Raw genomic sequence first — 22,712 nt, forward strand, 5'->3', positions numbered from 1 at the left:
TGTGTCTTTTGAATAATAAATTTTTTTTCCCACTTTCAATAAAAGTGTATGAAAGATATAATCCATGGACTTCAAAAGTTCCTCAATTATATATTGACCCATTTGTTCATGTGTGATTTGAAATCTTCACTAGAGCAGTTTCGGTGCTATGATATGAGCCAAAACCTGAATGAAAGCTGTCAAGAATATCATTCAAATGTCAAAAGTTCTGACTGAAAACTGCTTTTCAATAATCTTCTGAATGGCAGATTTGAAATAGGCATGCAACACAGATTTAGAAAAAGCAAACCCCCTTTCCATATGATCTTACCACACAGTTCTCTGACAGCGCCATACAGGTTGCAGTGGTTAAAATGGGAAAATCAACAAGGTGTGCAACAAGGTTCACTTCACTGTGGAAAGTATCGGAATGAATGGGTCTTTGTGTGTATGTAGTGAAAATAAATGATTTTAGAACTTGAAAACTGCGCCATCATGAAAAATAATAAATATATATGACAGTATGACACTACTTATACCGTACACAGACGCAGTCTTGATAAGGTCACTGAAATAAAACGTTTATTATTAGAGAAAGTCAAACAAACGTCACGCAGTGTGCGGGAGAAGCCAGGCTGCTAAATCGAGCGGTGACTAATCGCTCATCTGCCGTTCCTCGGCCGAACTGAGAGCAGCAAACTCCGACATGACCACTTGTGTGCCGTTATAATGAGCGGCTGTTTGATTTTTCCGGGTCTTACTTGAATATAAACGTGAGCCAACATCCGCGCTTGTTGTTTTCTCTGCGGCAACTATGAACGTAAGAAGAACAGGCTGTCAGTTTGGTAGCTGGAGGAAGCTAACGAGAAGCTAACGGCTAGCTGTTTGGGTGCTCTGTTTCCTGTCACCAAGGCGCCCTTAACGCCCGCCTTAGAGGTAATTTACGTCGTGTAGCGGCTAATACAGCTGAACCGGAGATAAATGGCGCTTCTAGATAAGTTTAGGTGTTGTTGTGAATGTTGACATCCCACAGTTTGGGTCGCCACCTGACGCTGTTGGCTACCTGTGCGCTACTAGCCACGTAAACCGCTCCTGCTGGGTGTTGACGTAGCAGCAGCAGCTAGCTCGCCTGCCCTGCTTAGCTATTTACATTTTATGTTAATTGGGGCTGCGAGGACATTGCCAGCCTCCCTGCTTAAAACAAGACATCCCGCAGACGGAACTCCACCGAGGACATGAGCCGTTGTCTGTCAAAATGCTGTAGCTGGACTTGAACGTGCGGCTCGTTAGTTTCCTGTTGCATTGAGCGGATGATGAAGCGGCTCCTCTGGCTGATAGCAGGATTAAACAGAAGAATGATGAAGCTGCTTTTTGCCCTCGCTCTGATCGCCTACATTGCCTGTAAGTGCACTCACCTGTGTGGGGAAAATTGATCTAACTTGGAATTAGACTATGAATCCACAGAGGGAAGTTCTGTTGCTACAGCAGCTGGACAATCAAGGGGGTAAACAACAACAACACACAGAATATTAGGGACAGATATAAAGTAAAGATAAAACAAGAATATGGAAAAATATAATCTAGAAAGAAAAAAATAACAAAATATACAAGAATATACAGAGTGTGCCTTGAAAGGTGTAATTGACTGGTGTTTATTGACTATTAATACAATTAGTTTTTCTATAGATTTTAAAACTAGAAGTGTTTTGTTTATAGTGTTGTGCAGCAAGTTTTCTATGAGTATATACTAACTTTTATGTTACTAACCTGCCTGTTTTGTCTTTTTGTTATTTTTGTTTTTGTATGCAAGCTGCTGAAAACTTGAATTTCTTTCAGGATTAATAAATTATCTATCTATCTATCTATAGTCTATCTATCTATAGTCTATCTATCTATAGTCTATCTATCTATCTGTAATCTATCTATAGTCGATCTATCTATAGTCTATCGTCTATCTATCTATCTATAGTCTATAGTCTATCTATCTATAGTCTATCTATAGTCTATCTGTAATCTATCTATCTATAGTCTATCTATCTATAGTCTGTCTATCTCTATGTATCTATCTATAGGCTGTCTATCTCTATGTATCTATCTATCTATCTATCTAAGAATATACTAGAGTTATACAGAAATGTGCGAAAGACAATAGGTGCAAATAAGTTTACAGATGTAATGAATGGCATGTGGAATGTAAAGTTTCCAGTATGTACAGTGGTTTAATCAGCAGGCAGAGTGATAGAGTCCTTTTTGTTCAACTGTTACTTTATTTTTATCCGTAACACTTGCAGATCCCGGAGGCGTACTTTTTGTCATATCTTTCAGGTGCCCTCTTCTGTCACTGCAGTCTTTCATTAATGTCAGTCATTTTCTTCCTAATGACTTCACAACATTATATCCTAGTGCTTTTTGAAAATATCAGTCTGTTGACCAAATCAGAAGCACCCAATTGTGCCTATGCATTTAAATAGATGGAACTATTTATGGAGTTTATGTTTGCCCTGGGTTCTTATTTAAAGTATCACATGCTATCAGAGGAGGCAGGAGGTAGTAAAAAAAAAAAAAAACATTTATGAAATACTAATGTGGACCGCGCTGAGGATTAAATCTGCACTTTGCATAAAAATATATATTTTCGTTTTAAGCAATTTATAAATTAACTTTTCTGCAACAATATTCAGTTTTTTTTAGATGACGTGATTTGTTTAATTATTAATGTTATGTGAGAAAAAAGTCCATAGTACTTGAATGATAGGGTCAGTATATAATTGAGGGACTTTTGAAGTCCATGGGATATATCTGGCATACATTTTTATTAAAAGTAAAAAAAACTAATGTTTTTATGTCCATTATGATCATGTCTTTACAAATTCCATCATTATTTATCATGCAAACAATCACTTATTAATAAAAAATGACTGGATATCACTGAAATGTCATTGACAAACAAATCAAAATATTCGAAATAAAACAACAAAGCAAACAAACATAATAAAACAAAGCAAAAAATAATAACCCAACATATTCGTAAAGGAGTAGGACGAAACGTAAGCTTATTTCCTCTGACCCCTTTTTCACCTCGACCATCAGTCAATCAGTAGCCCACTCCCATTGCTATTTATGTACATATTTACAAACAACATAGAAGGTAAATAATATAAATAAATATTAATTAATCAGTGATTTACCCATGTCGAAGCCCCTCCTCCTCCCTGTGCCTTGTGAAAAATATATTTTTTTACTGCTTTTTAAACTGGATCATGCTTCGACTCCACCTCCAATCCATCCCATAACCTCAAAGACAAAATAACTTCACTGTGTTGTGCGAATCTACCATGTTTTAATTTTAACCCCCATCTCTGTTCAAAAGCATATCCTGAATATTTAAAGGAAGTTGGTTGTTTATTGCTTTGTACATTATCTGTGCTGTTTGAAAATCAACCAGGTCAGTGAATTTAAGTATTTTTGTTAGTCATAACATTGTAAACCGTTGTGTTCCTGCCAGGATCCTATGGGAACGATGACAGCATTTTCACTGATTAGATTGGTCAGTAGGTTTAGAACTGATCCTCTGAAGTTACTCTGTTCTGAAGCTGTTTAGCTGCACAGCATAAGTTACTACATGATACCAAAACCTCAGTTCAGCCCAAAGAACGCTGGATCACCCAATAATCTTGTTTCTTGGCACAGACTCCAGGACAAGTCTAAAACATCAGTTAAGACAGAGTTAGTACCAAAACCAGATGGACTTTAGACAGATGTAAAAATTGAGGTTCCACCTACCATCTGGTTAATCATTTATGACCATTTCTACTGCAAAATCAAAGTGTAATTATAGCGATTATATTCAGCATTTTAAGACTTTTTTTTAAACTCAAGCACTTTCAGTGTGTTCTAAAGTGGTCTATTATGGGATGGCTACACTGTTAGCAGGACTGTCGTTGCTAACATTAGCTCTGGTGCTAACAGCAACATGTTTTACATTGAGGTGATCAGAAAACTCTTTGTTGTACAATTTGCACACAACCAGGCTTTTATCCAAGTTGCCATCAGGAAGATTTTTAAAGGAAAACTTTCTGCCCACCAAGCTCAGTGCGTCCCGTCTTCACTCAGTGCGTCCTGTGGATCTTCTTCATGGCTGAAAAACAGACTTTAGTTTCATTAGCGCCACCTACTGGGCTGGAGTGTTCATCAGAGTTACCAGTGTGCCAGAAATGAGGGAACTGAGAAATGTGTGATTCAATGCAGTATTTTTTTGAACACGTTATTTCTTCTGTAATAAATTAATCAATCGAAATTAACGTGTTAAAGTCACAGCCCTTTTTTTTTTTTTTTTACTCTTAAGCAGTTAATGTATGTCCTGGAGAATCATTAACAACAATCCACTGCTTCAAAATATACCTGATCTGCATACAATCTCCAATGGAAAACTCTATTCTGCACAGACTACACAGATAAATTTATCAATGTGGCACTACTCAGTAGAGCCGAACGATTGATTTCAAATTGAAACCGCAGTTTGGCGCAATGCAATTAGCGAATCACAAAGTCTGCAGTTTAGGATGTATGTATGCAACAGATCTGACCCAGGCTGTAAACTGTGGTGTCAGTGATTTTATAAATTCTTGCCATCCTCCTTGTGTGACAGTCATGCTTTTGATGTTATTTCTTGGTCATGCTCCACCACACGTTTTAAATCATGCAGTAAATATTGAACTGAATATTGACTTTGACACAATATCTTGTGAATCAAATTGCAGTTGCAGTATCTGTCAGAAAATAATAAAATTTTCTACAAATCGTTTAGCCCTCCTACTTGCAAACACACTGTGGTGATTTGTCTTCAAGTTCAGCTGAGCTCGCTGCACAAACAGCTGTCAGGTGACTATATCACTAAAGGTTCTATTTACTCAGAAACTGACAGACTGAGAAGATGAATGTGACGACATTATTTATGTACCAAAATTAAACACTTAGAAGAGTTTAGCAACCTGTCACGGCTCTACAGATATGAAAAGATGATTCTAAAATTACCCAGTCTAGGTTCATTATCCATCACAACCTAGCTTTTAAACCAGGGAATCAGATTTAATGGCGCATTTTTCACTCTCTCTTTCACACTCTTTCTTCTGCCTGGCTTTCACTTCTGTAGTTTTTCCCATCTCTTCTCTCTCTTGGTAAAGTTCCACATTCTCTAAAATTATGTTGTTCGTGGTTGGCTACACTTGCCTCCATTTCAGCAGTCGCAGACATGTACAAGTTACACCAGCTTAGCGGTTTGCACCTTGTTCTGGTGATGCATCTCCCATATTAACTGTTGTGAGTTTTGTCTAAAGAAAGTGATGTGACTCTTTAGACCTTCTCAAATATCTGCCAGTGTCTTCAGGGGAAAAACAAACTCTGTAACTTTATATTTATACCCATTGGTCCTTTAAATGTTGGTAGCATCTGTGGGTGTATTAGCCCATTTTGGTACAAATCAATTACCAGATTTATGGGATTTATACAGGTTTTACGTTGTGGTTTTAAGTACCTTGATTTGTCAATTTATTTATTTGCTTAATTACCCAAAAACAAGCATTGCGTTTGGATATTTTATAGTGACTTATCAGGAAACTTGCTGCTGTTTGTATGTCTTCTCTTTTTGAACAACTGTTAAATTTGTGAAAAAAAATATGAGCATGGAGTGTGGGTTGTGTAAAATATTAGTATAAGCTGAAAGACCATAATAGCTGAGACCAATCCCAAAGCAGAGACAGATGTTTGGTGATTTGAAAGCTTTTGTTGACCTGAAGGTTAGTATGAAATTAAATCAATCTAATTTGAAAGGCTGAGGAAATAACTGAGATCTGAGAGACAGGATATTACCTGGTTGAACATTCATTGTAATTTTACTAAATGTTTCATTTAAGATGCTACCATTTTTATGACAAGTTTTCTCTCTCTCGCTCTCTCTCTCTTCCAGCTGTCTGGGGAACATACACGAACATGAGGTACAGTAATAATTCATTTTTTATTACGTTACTGAAATATAATATTTGCTATAATCTGGTAATAAAAGGTCACATCTCTGTAATAGACTGAAATATTCTATACATAAATCACATGACTATCATTACCTTTAAGCTTATGAGATTATGTGATCTTAGCCATAGTGTTCTTATCATTATTTATCTTGTTTTGTTTTACATCTGATTCCTGTGACAAACTGCTTAGTCTGCTCTAAATGCTGTTGGAGGCTAAAAGATGTTGCACCTGCAAGTTCACCAAGCTTCAAGTTTCATTCCTTTCACATTTCTACATTGGATAACAATACCAAAGACATGAAAACTATTTAGTAACACATTTGAAAAAGTATAAACAAAGCAACGGTTACCTTTTGCTTTAATAATGGCTTTGCGCATTCTTGGATTCTCTCAGGCACCTTTATGTGGCTGTGACCTGAAAAAATTTTCCAACAGGCTTGAAATTTATTCTTTGCACGTACGGGCTGCTTTTTCTTCACTCTGCAGTCGAGGTCATGCCAAGCCACCGTACATGGGTTTAGGCCATGTTATCGTGAAGGCCAGGTCACTCAATGCAGCACCCCACAGCTCTTCATCTTGGTCAAATAGTCCTTACTGAACCTGGAGGTGTGTATTGGGCTCTCAAATAATGGTCCCACTAAGCACAAGCTATTTGGGATGGCGCTTCGAAGCACAATCCCACGGTCGCTATGCTGCTAAAATACTGCCTTGTGTCCTGAGAAAATGGCCAACAGTGTCACCAGAGAAGGAGTTTTCACATCATTGAAACGGATGTGTTCTTTAATCTGACCTGATTTGTGATTTCTGAAGCTGCTAACTGGACTGAGCTTATACTACGCAGCAGAGGTAACTCCTGAGAGGCCTTCGTTTGAGCCAGTTTCCTCTTAGCATTTGACATTTTTTATGATTGCACTTAAAGAAACTTTCAGGGCGCAGGAAAAAGGCAAGAAAATCCGCCGGTTAATTTGCCAGATGGTTAAGATATTGCCGTTAGCATGCAACACTCTCATCCATGCAAACATATGAAAACATATGTTACTTTAACCCTCGTGTCGTCCTGCGGGTCAAATTGACCTGTTTTAAATTTTGAAAATGTGGGGAAAAAAAAAAAATTCACAGTGAAACTTCTGATGTCCACATTTTCAACATTTTTGGGAAATCTTTGAACATTTTTTGGTGGAAAAAAAGAAATGTTAAAAATGTTTCTTAAGAGCATTCACATAAAAATCAACCAAAAACCAGCGAATTTTGCGGAATTTTGGTTGATTTTTTTTGTGAATGTTCTTAAAGAAAATATTAGAAGTTTTGCTGATATATATGGACTCACTTTAGATATTTTTAGGATTTTTTGGAAGATTTTTTCCTCATTTTTTGAAAAATAATTACAAGAATTTTCTTGCCAAATTTGGGGGATTTTTTTTTTTAAAATAAAACTTTTAAGGAATTATTGGAATTTTCTTCCTGAAGGTTTTGCAAATTTTCAGAAATTTGGGGATTTTTTTGCAGAATTTTTAGATATTTTTCAGACAAGGAAACAATATTTCTTGGTGCCCATAGATGAGGACAACAGGAGGGTTAACATATTTCCAGATGTTTTCAGTTCTACACTGTAGAAAACAGCAATAATAAAGAAGAACACTTGAATCTATAGGTGTGTCCAATCTTTTGATTAAACACCAACAGAACTGGTGCTATAGATAGGTGGAAAAAATAGTCAATATGTATTTTCATCCTCTCTTGAATGATTCACCATCACTTAACTGTCTAATCAGAATTCAGAGGAGTCCCCAAGCGCTAGCACCATTATTACTCATCTCTATAAATTCTCATTTTGTGGAAGAAGTGAGGAGTCTAATGATGTTGTTTGATACATTATGAGCATGATCTTAATCATCATGAGCCCTTCTGGTCCTTGATGTTGTGTAGTTGTGTATCCGGTTAATTAGCCAATCCTGACAAGAGCCTGTGGAGCTCAGCCGAGAGCACATCATTACTCTCTGTCATGCTTACCTTAGTACAGAAGCAGGACTTTAATGTTATGGAGATGCAGCCTTACTTGCATATGAAATATCAAAACATAAGCTACTCCTAATGACACATTCTGAGAAGTGCTGTCAGCTGCAGAGAGGACTGTAATGGAACGGTTTATATACGCTCACACAGCGTAACACAACACTGTCTTTCCCACTGATAGCTGAAGCAGCCACAATGGATTTGGAAAAAGCAGCGAGTTGAAAAATTTGTTGATCTTGTTCAAAGGTGACAGCTGCATGGACTTAGTTTTTTTTGAAGGTTCAAAATACTATTCAGACAAATGTGTCATTTCTGTCTCTAAATCTGAGGTAATCATGTAATGTTTAAAAAACTAGAAACTGGAATATATTCCAAATATATATATATTTTTAGTATATAATGCTGCCTTTTTCCTTTGCTTTAAAGTCTGATTGTAACTAACATCATCTCTCCTCTCCTTGTCTTTCACCCACCATAGATCAATACAAGAACAGGGAAAGATGAAGATTGAGCAGAGAATTGATGAAGTGAGTTCGACACAGAACACTACTTTCACCATGTTAATATGTTGTCTGTTAAAGATCCAGGTGCTTTGTTTCCTCTTTCTCAATGACATATTTGACATTTTCTAGAATACACCCTGGCAAAAGCAGTCCAAACAATCTCAGTCCTAAAAAACATGAACAAATAGACAACCATTGCCTTTTTAAGATAACATGTACTTTGTTATTCGAACTTCAAATATTTTTTATGCCTTTTGATTTTCACACTTTCAGCAAGGTGCTCTCCAGATCATTAATATGTCAAAGTGTTCCGTAAACCTCAGATTTTTGCTTTTGTTAAAATAAAGTAAATTGGTTTGGAACACCACATCGAACAATCACATCGTTAAAAGAAAATACTACGATAAACAAAGAGGACAAGACGTCAACTAAATTAGAGGCCAGGAGTGAAATGGCCCTACATTTCAGTTTTTAAAGGAAACACATATTTTTTGAGTCTTTTTTGTGTACAGCTCTTTAGCCACATAATGTACATGATTTATGAGACTAACTGATGGCCCCATCACTTGATCAAGAAGGTTGCAATTAGTGCAATTAGCTTCAATTCAGCTACTACCCAATTTATAGGTTCAGCAGTTATCTCTTTAGGTTGATAACATAATTAGATAATGTGACAGTTGTCTGTAATGGTCCCGCTGTTATTAGGAAGTGTGTGTTTGTGTGTGTGTGTGTTTTCTTTCTTGTTCTTCCTGAGAACACAGAATTTCAATTAACTGATATTCCTCACAGCTGAATTGTACAACAGACGGCTTTAGACACATTTCAGGATTCAAACTTTCTTTTAACCCTCCTGGTGTCCTCATTGACGCGCATCAAAGAATATTGTTTCCTTGTCTGAAAAAAATAAAAAAAAATCAGCAAAAAATTCCCCAAATTTCTGAAAATTTCCCAAACATTCAGGAAGAAAATTCCAATAATTCCTTAAAAGTTTCGCTTAAAAGTTTTCTTTTAAAAATCCCCCAAATTTGACAAGAAAACTCTTGTAATTATTTTTTTAAAAAATGAGGAAAAATCTTCCAAAAAAATCCTAAAAATATCTAAAGTGATTACATACATATCAGTAAAACTTCTGAAATCAACCAAAATCCAGTGAAGTTCACTGGATTTTGGTTGATTTTTTTTTGGTTCTGAAACATTTTTTTTAACATTTCTTTTTTTCCACCAAAAAATGTTCAAAAATTTCCCAAAAATGTTGAAAATGTGGAAGTTTTCACTGTGAAATTTTTTTTCTCCACATTTTCAAACTTTAAAACGGGTCAATTTTGACCCGCAGGACGACACGAGGGTTAAACTGTAAATGAGCTTCATTTTTGCAGTGAGCGGATTGTTACCAGTCAAACCAGTTTGTACAGATTGTGTATGAGCTTTTTAAAAGGTCTCTTCCGTCATATTTTGCTGTTATTAGGGCTGAACTCAACAAAAATGTCAAATATTTCAGAAGCTTTGGCACCAGGCCCTACTAGTGAAAAACACAGATATGCTGCTGTGTTAAGGATGCCAGTAATGACCAACCAATTATTTCATGTAACTCATAGTGGTGAGTATGGTAGCTGTCCACATCATCAGTTAACTGTGTCATCCACAGCAGCAGTTATTGGACTATGAGCAAACCTAAAGCCCGACTGCTGTGGCTAAAGGATGTTATTGTCCTCCAGGAAGCCACGTAGTTGTGAGTTGAATTGTGATTCTAGGATTTTGAACAGACAGGGCAACTTGGATATAGATTGATGGTTAAGACACCTGTAGGGGATTTTTCCTGAAGTAAAAGTCAAACTTAATATGTGTAGAAGTGGTGCAGTAATAACAGAGGGACTGCGTCATAGGACCTGCAGACTAAAACTGTCTAAACTCAGAAGCTTTCTTATGTTTTAGCTTATCTGAGCATCTTAAACCTCTCAGTATGTTGCATGTCTGAGTATGAATCCGAATAAGAACCGGGAGGAAGACAGTTTTGCAATACTGCAATGAAATTATTATTTAAAACTTCATCCTTGTCACTTTTTTAACCCTCCTGTTGTCTTCATTTACAGGCACCAAAAAATATTGTTTCCTTGTCTGAAAAAAATCTGCAAAAAAATTCCCCACATTTCAGAAAATTTGCAAAACCTTCAGGAAGAAAATTCCAATAATTCCTGAAAAGTTTCCCTTAAAAGTTTTATTTAGATTTTTTTGTGAATGTTCTTAAGAAACATTTTTAACATTTCTTTCTTTCCACCAAAAAATGTTCAAAGATTTCCCAAAAATGTTGAAACTGTGGACATCAGAAGTTTCACTGTGAAAATATATTTTTTTCTCCCACATTTTCCAACTTTAAAACGGGTTAATTTTGACCTGCAGGATGAAACGAGGGTTAAATAGTGGACCCACTGTCAGCTTTGATTTCTGGTTTGAGCAGGGTGGCAGGGCTGTTTTTTAAGGATTTTACTACATTTTCAGAATGCATGTTGATGACTATTGCCCTATGAGAGGGCAGCTAGATAAAAAGTGATGACACACTTCATCTGCTGCCTGAGCTTCTGCCGCTCAGTGTTTGTGCCAGAAGCTCTTGCCATCAGACCAAAGTTTGTTTTTGAGTACATATAGCTTCATCATGTTCAGATAAATAAGAGTGGTTTGATTTGCTTTTACTTCTAAATGGCTTTTGTGTGCTTTCCAATCAGCAGTGTGGGTAAAAGAGTGAGTCTAGAACATGTTATACCAATGTCAGACTAGTGAAATCAAGTTGTAATTTTTTTTTTTTTTAGGTATTTCTGACACAGGCTGCTAGACAGTGCTTCAGATTTCCAGGGCATGATCAACAGAGGCAGCATAATTGTTTGGTTTGTTTGTGAGTGCATCAGTTCCTGTAGAAAGCAAGGTTGTTCAAGCTTGGTTTGGTAGACTGCACCTCCTTTACTTTTCCTCCTTTACTTTTCCTGTAAGTAAACACATTTGAAGGCAGTGTTGGGCTCTAAATGTGACCCCAATTTTGCTATCACCACAATACCTGTCCATTTTCCCTTTTTTTGTCCTGAATCCTTGAATAATACCTGGTGCCACATTTTGAGAAAATTGCCTACATGGTATTGTGCAGCATGAGGCACTCTTTTGCAACTGTAAAAAAATACTGTGTTTGGATTCAAGGACATTTTAGTTGTTATCTATGTTCCACACAGACTAATATACATCTTAATTTTCATTTTGAAAAATAGTTTTTTATCTCAAGTTCATTAAACGCATCAAGCAATGGAAATGGAGCAGAGCATTCATGCATATGAACACACACACACACACACACACACACACACACACACACCCACACACACACACACACACACACACACAGTTAAAAAGTCAGCTACATAACACAAATTATAATTCCATTAATACTAAATCAAAGCTTATCAAAGATTGCAGGTGTATGCTGAAATAATTATAGTTTGTTATGTTGACCTTAGAGTTTAAAGAGTTTGCTATCAATTTGTGGTTATCGTACAGGTCACATGATGCTTTCAAACCATTTTGAAGTACAAAGTGCAATGATGACTTTGCATCATGATAAACAATGACAAGACATATAGTTTGCAAATTGAGGAAAACTCTGAGAATGCCCAATTTTTTTTTTTTTTTTTTAAATCCAAGTAGTGCTACACTAACTTAACCCTCTTGTTGTCCTCATTTACGGGCACCAAAAAATGTTGTTTCCTTGTCTGTAAAAAAATCCAAAAATTCAGCAAAAAAATTCCCCAAATTTCAGAAAATTTGCAAAACCTTCAGGAAGAAAATTCCAATAATTGCTTAAAAGTTTTATTTAAAAAAAAAAAAAAAATCCCCTAAATTTGGCAAGAAAATTTTTGTAAATTTTTTTAAAAATGAGTAAAAATCTTCCAAAAAAAATCCTAAAAATATGTAAAGTTATTCCATGTATATCAGTAAAATTTCTAATATTTTCTTTAAGAACATTCACATTAAAATCAACCAAAATCCAGCGAAATTCGCTGGATTTTGGTTGATTTTTTTGTGAATGTTCTTAAGAAACATTTTTAACATTTCTTTTTTTCCACCAAAAAATGTTCAGAAATTTCCCAAAAATGTTGAAAATGTGGACATCAGAAGTTTCACTGTGAAAATATAGTTTTCCACATTTTGAAACTTTAAAACGGTCGATTTTGATCCACAGGACGACACGAGGGTTAAAGACGGCCATACCATCACTGACTGCATTTATACGTAATACTCCAACTGCTGTTAGTATATTTAAGCAAAAATCCCACAAAGACCCCTTTAAGCAGTAAAAAAATGGGAGAAAAAGAATTCATTGGTTTTTTGACTGCAATTGCAGATCTCGAAAAGTCTTTATTTTCTTGAAAAGCAATGTGGACTTTCAGGAAATGTTCCTCCTGTAAATGAAAAGTAGGATTCTATAGGTGGAGAATTTGCCCATGCTGGTTGTTTATTCGTTTGTTTATGAGTCTCAGTCAGCCCTTTGAGCTTGAAGTTGTTAAGTTGAATGCAATGAGGTATTCAAAGGGTCGGAATGTTTACATTAACTGTGGAAGACACTGAAGAAAGCCTGTTCCAAGCTCGTGTTTTCTATACAATCCTCACATGGTATGCAGGAGTGCTTGTACACTTTGCTATTGGCTGCATTGTGCTGCACAAGGCCACTGTTCATGACCAGTTTCTATTGCTACTGACTGTTCTATTCACGATTCCATGTCATTTCTTCCTGCTGCTATCTATTAATGTTGAAGGTTGAATGAATCTAATACTGTTTTGTAATTTTTGCAGTAGCTTGTATCAAAAGGATGTTGGAGCAGAACCTATTACTGACCTAAGCCAAGAGGTGTGGAGGCTGGAGGATGGCAGGAATATTCTGTACACTGGTCAATAAATGACAAATAGGAACCTAGATGCAGTCACTGGAGATCAGAGGGAGCTCCACCTGATTTGCACAGAAGTGTCTTGTTGGAGAACCTTGGTCAATAGATACATAAATAGCCATAAAGTCAACCATAACCCTACATTACCATGCTGGTGGGATAACGTTAATACACCGCTGGATCAATTGAATATTTTCTAAGCATTGACTTGTGCTCTCAGCTCATACATCTCTTACTTCTCATCTCATCTTAGGTTGTTGCTCCGCTCAGAGAAAAGATTCGTGATCTGGAACAAAGGTGCGTATCTCTTTTCATGTACAAACTTGTAGACATGCTCAAATTCCTCTTACTCTCAATATGAACACATTTTTACATTATACCACCAGCTCAGCTCGGTTCAACTAATAGTATTGAGATTTAATGACCAAACGTTATGTATTCTTTATTTATTTATTGCCTCTTAAAAATTCAATTCAATGTTTTTTGAAAACGTAAACATCTAGACTGCACAGTGTCTGAATAACATGAACTAAACTTTTCATGCAGATTAGTGAAATTTTCAAGAAAAGCAAGGAAGCTCTGCTGATTTTGCTCCATTTACAAGATTTTTGACAAGGGGCACAAGAAAAAAAATACCGTAAACAATTTAATGAAAGGTTTTGTGGTGTTTGTGAAGGATACTTCTGAAAAACAGGCGACCATGAATTTATTTTGCATTGATTGTTCCATGGTGGCTTTGGTTGGTGCAGTAATTCTATTTTTAGATGTTGACTATACTCTTATGTTCACCTTTGATGCTTGGAATACTAATGAGGCTGAAATAAAAGGCATTTGTTCAGAGATGATTGTGTCTATGTGAGCCCTTGTCCATGCTGTGTGTATCTGCAGTATATAACAGAATTACGTGACCCTTTGAATGGAGCGTACTCCATATCCATGTGATTCTCCTGAGAAACCACAATGGAGTGTTGCACCTGTGCAGGCACATGCTGACTGATAATGAAGCCCCTCGTTTTCTGTTGTGAAACAGCTGCTGCTGATGTCATCCTATGATTTACAGGTTATTTAAGATACTTTGAGGGATGACAGTGGAAGTATGCTTATGTTATTATTTTGGTCATGGGCATTTTTGATTAATTAGGATTATTTTCATAGGTTTGACCACCCTGTTTATTAGGTATGAAAATATTCTACTATCTGAATTAATTACATCTTGGAATGTGGCGTATAGGTCAGGAAGATTCCAGATTAATCATCAGGTTTCATTCATTAAATCTTAACCGATACAGCAAGACACTACATTGCATCAGAGCTTACTCACCAGAAAAAAGTTCCCTATTCAAATCACTTCATGCATGATGCATGTGATGACAAGAGAGCTCCCAGATAACGGTGAAAACCCATTTATTTATTGTTCAAGAACTGGATTCACTGTTAGCGCCGAGATATTGTTCTAGTTTGCTTTGTTCTCAACTGATTTTTTTTCCACATTTTCATCACTAAGGACTTTGTGTTCTTTCTCACAGTTTTTCTCAGAAATACCCACCGGTGAAATTCCTGTCAGAAAAGGATCGGAAGAGAATTCTGGTATGGGACACACATCGTACTGAAAATCCACAATCACATTTTCAACAAGAAAAGCATTCAGAGAGCGCACTACTCTGCCAAGGCTGCTCAGTCATCTGGATCATTTCCGAAGGCTGAAATCTTGAGAAAGTTTGTGGCAGAAATCACCATAGAATATGTCCATTTAATATAGATGCACCCACAAACAAAGTGACCTTCCTCTGAGCACAGGCGTGTGTTCTGCATGTGTACGTTATGTATGGATACCGGATCACGTGACCTAAATATGTAGCAGGCGGCGGGAATTGATGGGACTCAGAAACACCCCCACAATTTAATCATTTGTTCCTTGGATCATTTCTGAAGGATAAAGTCCTGATAAGTCCTCAGTGGTGGATTTGTAGTAGGATCACAATCAGCTGATGTAGTGTTCACTTGTTGTCATGGTTACAGTGACGCCGTGCCGCTATCTGGCAATGATGCAGAAATCTTTCACAAATCTGTGCATCCAGACTATAAGCCGCATTACTGCCAAAATTTGACCACTTGGTCTTTGTGTCATTTCTGACCTTCCCTGAAAATTCCATCCAAATCCGTTAGTCTGCTTTTTGAGTAACGTTGCTAACAGACAGACAGACAGACAGACAGACACACGGACAAATGTACGCCGATCATCATATAACTCCACCGTTCCTTGGTGGAGGAATGACTAATTTACTTGGGTCACAACCCAAAGGTTAGATTAGACTGCAATGCTGGAATCAAAGTGCAACAAAAAACACATCTTTTTGTTGCTGACTGTTTGTGTTCTGCTTTGTCAAACCTTGTTTTACTGCATCAATGCTGCTTTGCCCCCAGGCTTCCATTCCAGAAATCACTCTTAACAAACTCTGAGATGGAGAGTTAATTAAGTCAACTCTGAGTTAAGTGTGTTTGTGGTGAATGGTGGAAAAAAAACAATCGATGCAGCAGAACCTTCCGTTTTAATTCACTGGAAGTAAAATTATTGTGACTTATGCAAAAATGTGATTATTTATTATCGTATAAGTGTTACAGCATATTTGCCTGAAAGGAACATAGCAGCAGCTGTGAGAGAGCCTCAGTTGGAGTGGAAAAAAAGGTTATCGCTGTTGCATCTTATTCAGCGTATCCTCCATTCATCATTCAGATAAAGTGCTGCTATAGTACATTCATTTTTAAATATATTTATTCAGCTGTAACATCGCAGGGACAATTGCTGGTGGTAGCAGAAGATAAAAATACATATTTAACAAATAGACCTCTGATGGTCATACTCCAACCCACTAAAGGTTTAGCGAGTAAACAAATTATTTTGTTGATTTGCAGTTAAAAATGCATTTGTTTAAAGCATTTTTTATCACATTTATTGACTAATTCTATGAACAAGGTTATAAAAGACCTTGTAAGACTTCCTTTAGATGAGGAAGGGTACAAGAGCATCAGTCGCCTCTGGACATGAGCTCCAATAGAGATGCATCCCTTGTCAAGGGGTTTCGCAAGAACCGTGCTGTTGAAAAACGCATGCGTGTGTTTCTGACGTGACACAAGGATTTTCTGTGGAAGCAGTTGTTTTAGTGACTGCTTAGAAAATGCGAAGCACATTGCATGAAGTCGACCTCTATGGGCAGTGTCCAAGAAGAACACCATTGCTCACGAAATGGCACAAAAATTGTAAGATTAAACTCGACAGCATCAACAGTGGCAGCTGTGAGGCATGGAGGTGGGAGAGTGATGATATTAAAGCTGCATGAGTGCAAACAGTGTAGGGGATGACATTTATAGGTGGCACTGTGGTTGTACACTCTAATACTGAATGAAAGTATGACTCCCAGTCTAAAGAAACGTGGCAGGAGAGAAGTTCTCGAGCATGAAATGATCTCTAATGATTGTGATTCTTTTAACCCTCCTGTTGTCCTCATTTACAGCACCAAAAATTATTGTTCCTTTGTCTGAAAAAGAAATCAAAAATTCAGCAAAAAATTTCCCAAATTTATAAAAATTTGCAGAATCTTCGGGAAGACAATTCCTTAAAAGTTTCCCTTAAAAGTTAAATTAAAAAAAAAAAAAAAATTAAAATCTCCCCCAAAAAATCCTAAAAATATCTAAAGTGATTCCATATATATCAGTAAAAGTTGTAATATTTTCTTCAAGAACATTCTGGAAAAAATCAACCAAAATCCAGCGAATTTCGCTGGATTTTGGTTGATTTTTTTCTGAATGTTCTTGAAGAAACATTTTTTTTCAACATTTTTTTTCCACCAAAAAATGTTCAAAAATTTGTGAAAGTTTTCACTCTGAAAATATTTATTTATTTATGTATTTATATATTTATGTATTTATTCATTCATTCATTCCACATTTTCAAACTTTAAAATGGGTCAATTTGACCTGCAGACGACACAAGAGTTAAAGAAGAGATAAGTGATCCAGTATGCCCAGTAGGTGCCCAGACCTGGATCTAGTAGAACGCCTGCAAACACACAGTATTTTAAAGTGGAACGCAGAGCAAAAAAACCCCTCCAGGCAACATCAGCTGGAAAGATTCATCTGTGAAGAACGGCAGAACACTTCTCCACAGATCTGTGTGACTGTTATCGTCTATGCCCAGGAGGATTAAATCTGTCATCACAAATATAGTCAGAGGTGCACAATATTAAAAAACACAAGAATGGAATCTCACTTATGAATAGTAGACACATTTTTAACATAATACCAAACACCATACCCTTCCATTTAAATAATACGTTAATATAAGATGATGCAATTTTAAATCATTTCAAAATTTTGGTGATTTTTCTGGCTCATCATTGGAGTTAGACCTGCAGGTTGTGCTCTCTCTTCCTTTATCAGCAGGTTGCTGCAGATTTCCATCTGAAGAATTTTAATATAACTTCTAAAATGTGACTTTATAAAACTGATCAGCATCTGTGTTCTTGCAAGCATGTTATATTGAGGATTTGTTTGCCCAAGATGACGCGTGACCTAGTATTTCTAAAAGTGTCCTTTACTGATGGTTTTATACACGTGCAATCTTCCCCTAGATCACTGGAGGAGCTGGTTTCGTAGGTTCTCATCTGACTGACAAGCTGATGATGGACGGCCATGAGGTGACTGTGGTCGACAACTTCTTCACAGGGAGAAAGAGAAATGTAGAGCACTGGATTGGTCACGAAAACTTCGAGCTCATCAATCACGACGTGGTGGAGCCTCTCTATATTGAAGGTGAGCAAAAGATTGACTGTGAGAAATAACATGCTTGACTTATTTCTGCCCACTCATCTTGTTGATGATCAATGTGTGACCAGCTTTACCAGAGCACAGGTCCACAAATAAAACCAGTAATAATTGTATTACAGTGAGAAAATAATCATAATCACTAATCTTTAATAAAATAATGAGATGTGATCCTATTACCCTCGTGTCGTCCTGAGAGTCAAATCGACCCGTTTTGAAGTTTGAAAATGTGGGGAAAAATATATTTTCACAGGGAAACTTCTGATGTCCACATTTTCAACATTTTTGGGAAATCTTTGAACATTTTTTGGTGGAAAAAAAGAAATGTTAAAAATGTTTTTTAAGAGCATTCACAAAAAAAATCAACCGAAATCCAGCAAATTTCACTGGATTTTGGTAGATTTTTATGTGAATGTTCTTAAAGAAAATATTAGAAGTTTTGCTGATATATATGGAATCACTTTAGATATTTTTAGAATTTTTGGGAGATTTTTACTCATTTTTTGAAAATATGTACAAGAATTTTCTTGCCAAATTTGGGGGATTTTTTTTTAAATAAAAGTTTTAAGGGAAACTTTTAAGGAATTATTGGAATTTTCTTCCTGAAGGTTTTGCAAATTTTCAGAAATTTGGGGATTTTTTTTGCTGAATTTTTTGATTTTTTTCAGACAAGGAAACAATATTTTTTGGTGCCCATTTAGGTTATCTGAGAATATTGACCTGAATGCTCTAGTGTTACACCTCAGCCTTTCTGAAAAAATATTTAAAAACTCTCTTGCAAAGGACAATGAACTCTGATTCAACAGAATACATAACTGGGCTGATGCTTAGAAATGTTTTGAATCATAATTATTGTCATTATTTAGATTTTTAATGGTGATTGCAAACATTTTTGTCAGATTAATAATTTGTTGTTGGGAAGGCATCTAAAGCTTTACTTAGAAGTGTAAACCATAATACCTTTGTCTTTTCCCTTCATTCCACAGAGTTCATGTGTTTATTTGAACTTAGAAAATAACCATCCTTTACTCCCGCTGTGATAAATGTCTCCCCTTTGAAAAGCTAATACCAGGTGTCTGCGTCTGAACAGTGTTTGCCAAAGCAGTTATTACAGTTCATTCAGATGGACAAATTGGGTTCAGCATAAGGTAGTTGTATGTAATGCTGTCAGCGGTTCTGGTGATGCCTTTATTTAATTTAACACAAGGATACATAAGGTTTCCTTTTCAATGCAGTTGCTGTACACAGCTCATGAAATGTGTTATATATTGAATAGAAGAAGAATAGATAACTTTATTGTCTGCTACAAGTAAAAACAGAAATTCATCCTTTGTCACGGCTGGAAGACAAAATTTAAAAATCACACTCAAACACTGAAAGCACCCTCACACATTAAAAACACAGTACATTAAATAAGAACAAGTAAAGCACATAAAATAACTAAAAATACTGAAAACAGTGAAGTCTGTTTTGTGTTATGAAGAGCAGCTATTGCAGAGGGGATGAAAGATTTGTTGTAAATGTTTTTCCTGGCCAGTGGGGTTCTGTAGCGACTGCCTGATGCCTTCATGAAAACGAGCAGCAGAGCAAATTTTTGCACAAGTGGTACCTGGTCTGAGCAGGGGCCTATATGCTTAATGCTAGACATACACTAGACACTGAATTATTATTGTTTTATATAATCATAAGCTATTGAAGCTGACAATCAATCAGACACACAGAGATTTCCTTTTGCTTCCCATGGTATGAAAATCTGAAGTCTGTATTTTTGGGAGGAAAGTTTTGTATGAGAGTGGTTTGAAAAATGTCAACAGAGAAGATGTGAAAAGGAAAATAAGGCATAGATCCGAAGGTCGAGCCCTCAATAGGTGACGACATTAGCCTGGAGAAGAAAGGATGTGAGCGTTTGAGAAATGGGAAGGTGATAAAGAATTGGGTCAGAGATGGTTGAGAGAACCTATTGGAAGACATACAGGGCGACTAGACCTTTTGGTGAGGTTAAGCACATAGATTATTTGGCCGTCCCGTGTTTTCAAGCCTAGCACAAGAACACATAATGTTCCTCCAAGTTACAGTTTGTGCTCTGGTCAGTAGCTCACAAGCATGTGGACGGTGGCCTTTACCTCTGAATAATAAAGTAGCGCGTGAGTGCCAATATTTACGTAATTTGCCTGTTAGCATGTGCTGGGAGAAAAGGTGGTTCTAGCTTTTAGTCATTAAAAGAAATTGTTTTAGATAATTATTTGTGTTTTCATTTGTTCATTGTATAAAATAATAAAAATGATATATGTGTTTTTGTCCCAAGCCCTGTTTTAAACTAGGTGCCAGTTGATTATTGTGATAAAAATAATAACATATCTGGAATAACATGGGTTTGTCAGAGCCAAATGTTACTTTCAGAACTAACTCAGTAATTATTTTTTCTGATATTTAAAATGAAATCCATGCATTTGGGTTATTAGTTTGTTTGTGAGCATCATTATCTGTCCTGTCAGCACTCTACATTACACTCGAACTGGTAATGGATGGTGTAATATTGTCCATTAATTCTAATGTTTTGGATAAGATGGACCTTTATTGATGTCACACAGGGTAAAATAAACATTCCTTTGGGGGGAAAAACGTACTCCATGGCTTCACATTAAATTCTATATTGTGTTTCAAAGACTTATTGTGATTTTCCTGGTTGAGATACGACTTTGGAATCTACAAACAGTTCTGCACCATAGTAAAGATGTAATTGGCTTTAACACATAGTTTACATTGAACATAATGGAAACAACTTTGTCTGACTCATTTCTACTTTAGCTTAAAGCTACTGTATTATTCCAGCATTTTCCTTTAATTCTATCTCTTGTTGTTCTGCACTGCAGCTCCACAACTTGCTGTCAGCTTTAAAAGAAAGGAACTAATTCAGAGTCACTCTCATGAACATTTTGCTGACACAGGAGTGTGTTTGTTGGTTTGATGATTTATAATTTCTCCTGTCTTTTATAGTGGACCAGATCTATCATCTGGCGTCTCCAGCTTCTCCTCCCAACTACATGTACAACCCCATCAAAACACTCAAGACCAACACCATTGGTACCCTGAACATGCTTGGTGAGTAATCGTATGTGACCGACTATTGGCGTAGAATAGGTCTCAAAAACAGTCAGGTTTTATTTGTATAGCACCTGTCATGCAGTTTAGTGCGGTTCAAAGTGCTTCACAGACGACTGATAAGCTGATAATAGGACAGTAAGCAGTGAGTGGAATAAAACCACATACAAATAAATAAGATATAGAGATAAAAATATAGGTCACAAGGTCAGAGCATCAAAACACATCAGTATGTTTCCCTAAAACCTTTCCTTATCACAGTTTTATTGTTTACAATTCCTTCTTTCCTCTTCAGCTTCACAACAACAACACCGTAAATGAAACAGTGTTTTCCTGATTGTATAGATATGAAAAAGTTTCCTCTCTTTGTTAATGGGGTACAAGAGGAAAAAGTCTCCATTAGTGTCCCACATTCATTTTCAGCTTCTATCTCTCTGCTTACAGTCAAACTCCAGGAAAATCCCCATGTCTTGTTATATTGTGTGGGAGCAGCCAGACTATTCAAAATTAAACAGAACCTCATATTTCATAAATAATCAAGCTAAGATTTTCTCATGAGCATGAAGTCCAGCTTTTCTCGCGCTAACAATGGTATGCTTTCATTTGCAAAAATAAATGTCAAACTCCATCAGTCGTACGGCCCCTGAGAGAAGTAGAAACAGTCTTTTTCCTTCATGTTTTTATGCCACTGCTCATTGTTGTTGTTCAGCAATGCTATTTCTAGCTCTCGTATGCCAGGTGCCAAACACTGGGTGAGAATTGAAACTGTCCATAGTGGGTCCTGTCATGTTTAAAACAGCTATTGTGAAATATCCCATGAATCTAATCAAAATGGATTTCTTGGCATGACCATAGTCAGTATATCTATGAATCTATGTTGTTGAAACTCATATTTAGAACATTACCAAGAAGCAAATACAATCGTTGTGCTGCAGTCGCCATGTGAATTTATCAGTTTTTGTAGATGTGCAGCCTTGGTACAAAGTGTTCCTTGGCAGTGCTGCAGTTTTTGTTATCTTCCTTCTTTCTAATCTGTGCATTTAATCAGGTTTAAGGCCTTTGATCTCATTTGTTTCTTGCTGTTTTCATCATGTTGTTTGTTTCCTAGGCCTGGCCAAACGTGTGGGTGCAAGACTTCTGCTGGCTTCTACTTCTGAGGTTTATGGAGGTACGAAAGATGCCTCCCACTCATCTTTTAGGTGTGCTGTACACAATTGGTTTGAACCGATGCTGGTTCTGCTTTGATTTTGTAAGCAAATAGTTTACTTAACCCTCCTGTTGTCTTCATTTATGTGCACCAAAAAATATTGTTTCCTTGTCTGAAAAAAATCAGAAAATTCAGAAAA

General features: G+C 36.5%; 1 protein-coding gene across 2 annotated transcripts in view; it reads left to right on the forward strand.

Moving 5' to 3' along the window:
* Positions 1 to 628: 628 nt before the first annotated feature.
* Positions 629 to 22,712, forward strand: part of uxs1 (UDP-glucuronate decarboxylase 1) — a 42,633-nt gene continuing 20,549 nt past the window's right edge. The window contains exons 1-8 of one of the 2 annotated variants that reach the window (XM_023294118.3): positions 629 to 1,380; positions 5,945 to 5,972; positions 8,497 to 8,545; positions 13,697 to 13,740; positions 14,970 to 15,030; positions 18,072 to 18,252; positions 21,262 to 21,366; positions 22,475 to 22,534. In XM_023294118.3, coding sequence (XP_023149886.1) covers positions 1,290 to 1,380; positions 5,945 to 5,972; positions 8,497 to 8,545; positions 13,697 to 13,740; positions 14,970 to 15,030; positions 18,072 to 18,252; positions 21,262 to 21,366; positions 22,475 to 22,534 — 619 coding nt within the window. In that variant the 5' untranslated portion in view covers positions 629 to 1,289. The remainder of the gene's footprint in view (positions 1,381 to 5,944; positions 5,973 to 8,496; positions 8,546 to 13,696; positions 13,741 to 14,969; positions 15,031 to 18,071; positions 18,253 to 21,261; positions 21,367 to 22,474; positions 22,535 to 22,712) is intronic. The other variant, XM_035940911.2, reaches the window with a different exon arrangement.

This window comes from Amphiprion ocellaris, chromosome 11 (genome assembly GCF_022539595.1).
Source record: "Amphiprion ocellaris isolate individual 3 ecotype Okinawa chromosome 11, ASM2253959v1, whole genome shotgun sequence".
Lineage (NCBI taxonomy): Eukaryota > Metazoa > Chordata > Actinopteri > Pomacentridae > Amphiprion > Amphiprion ocellaris.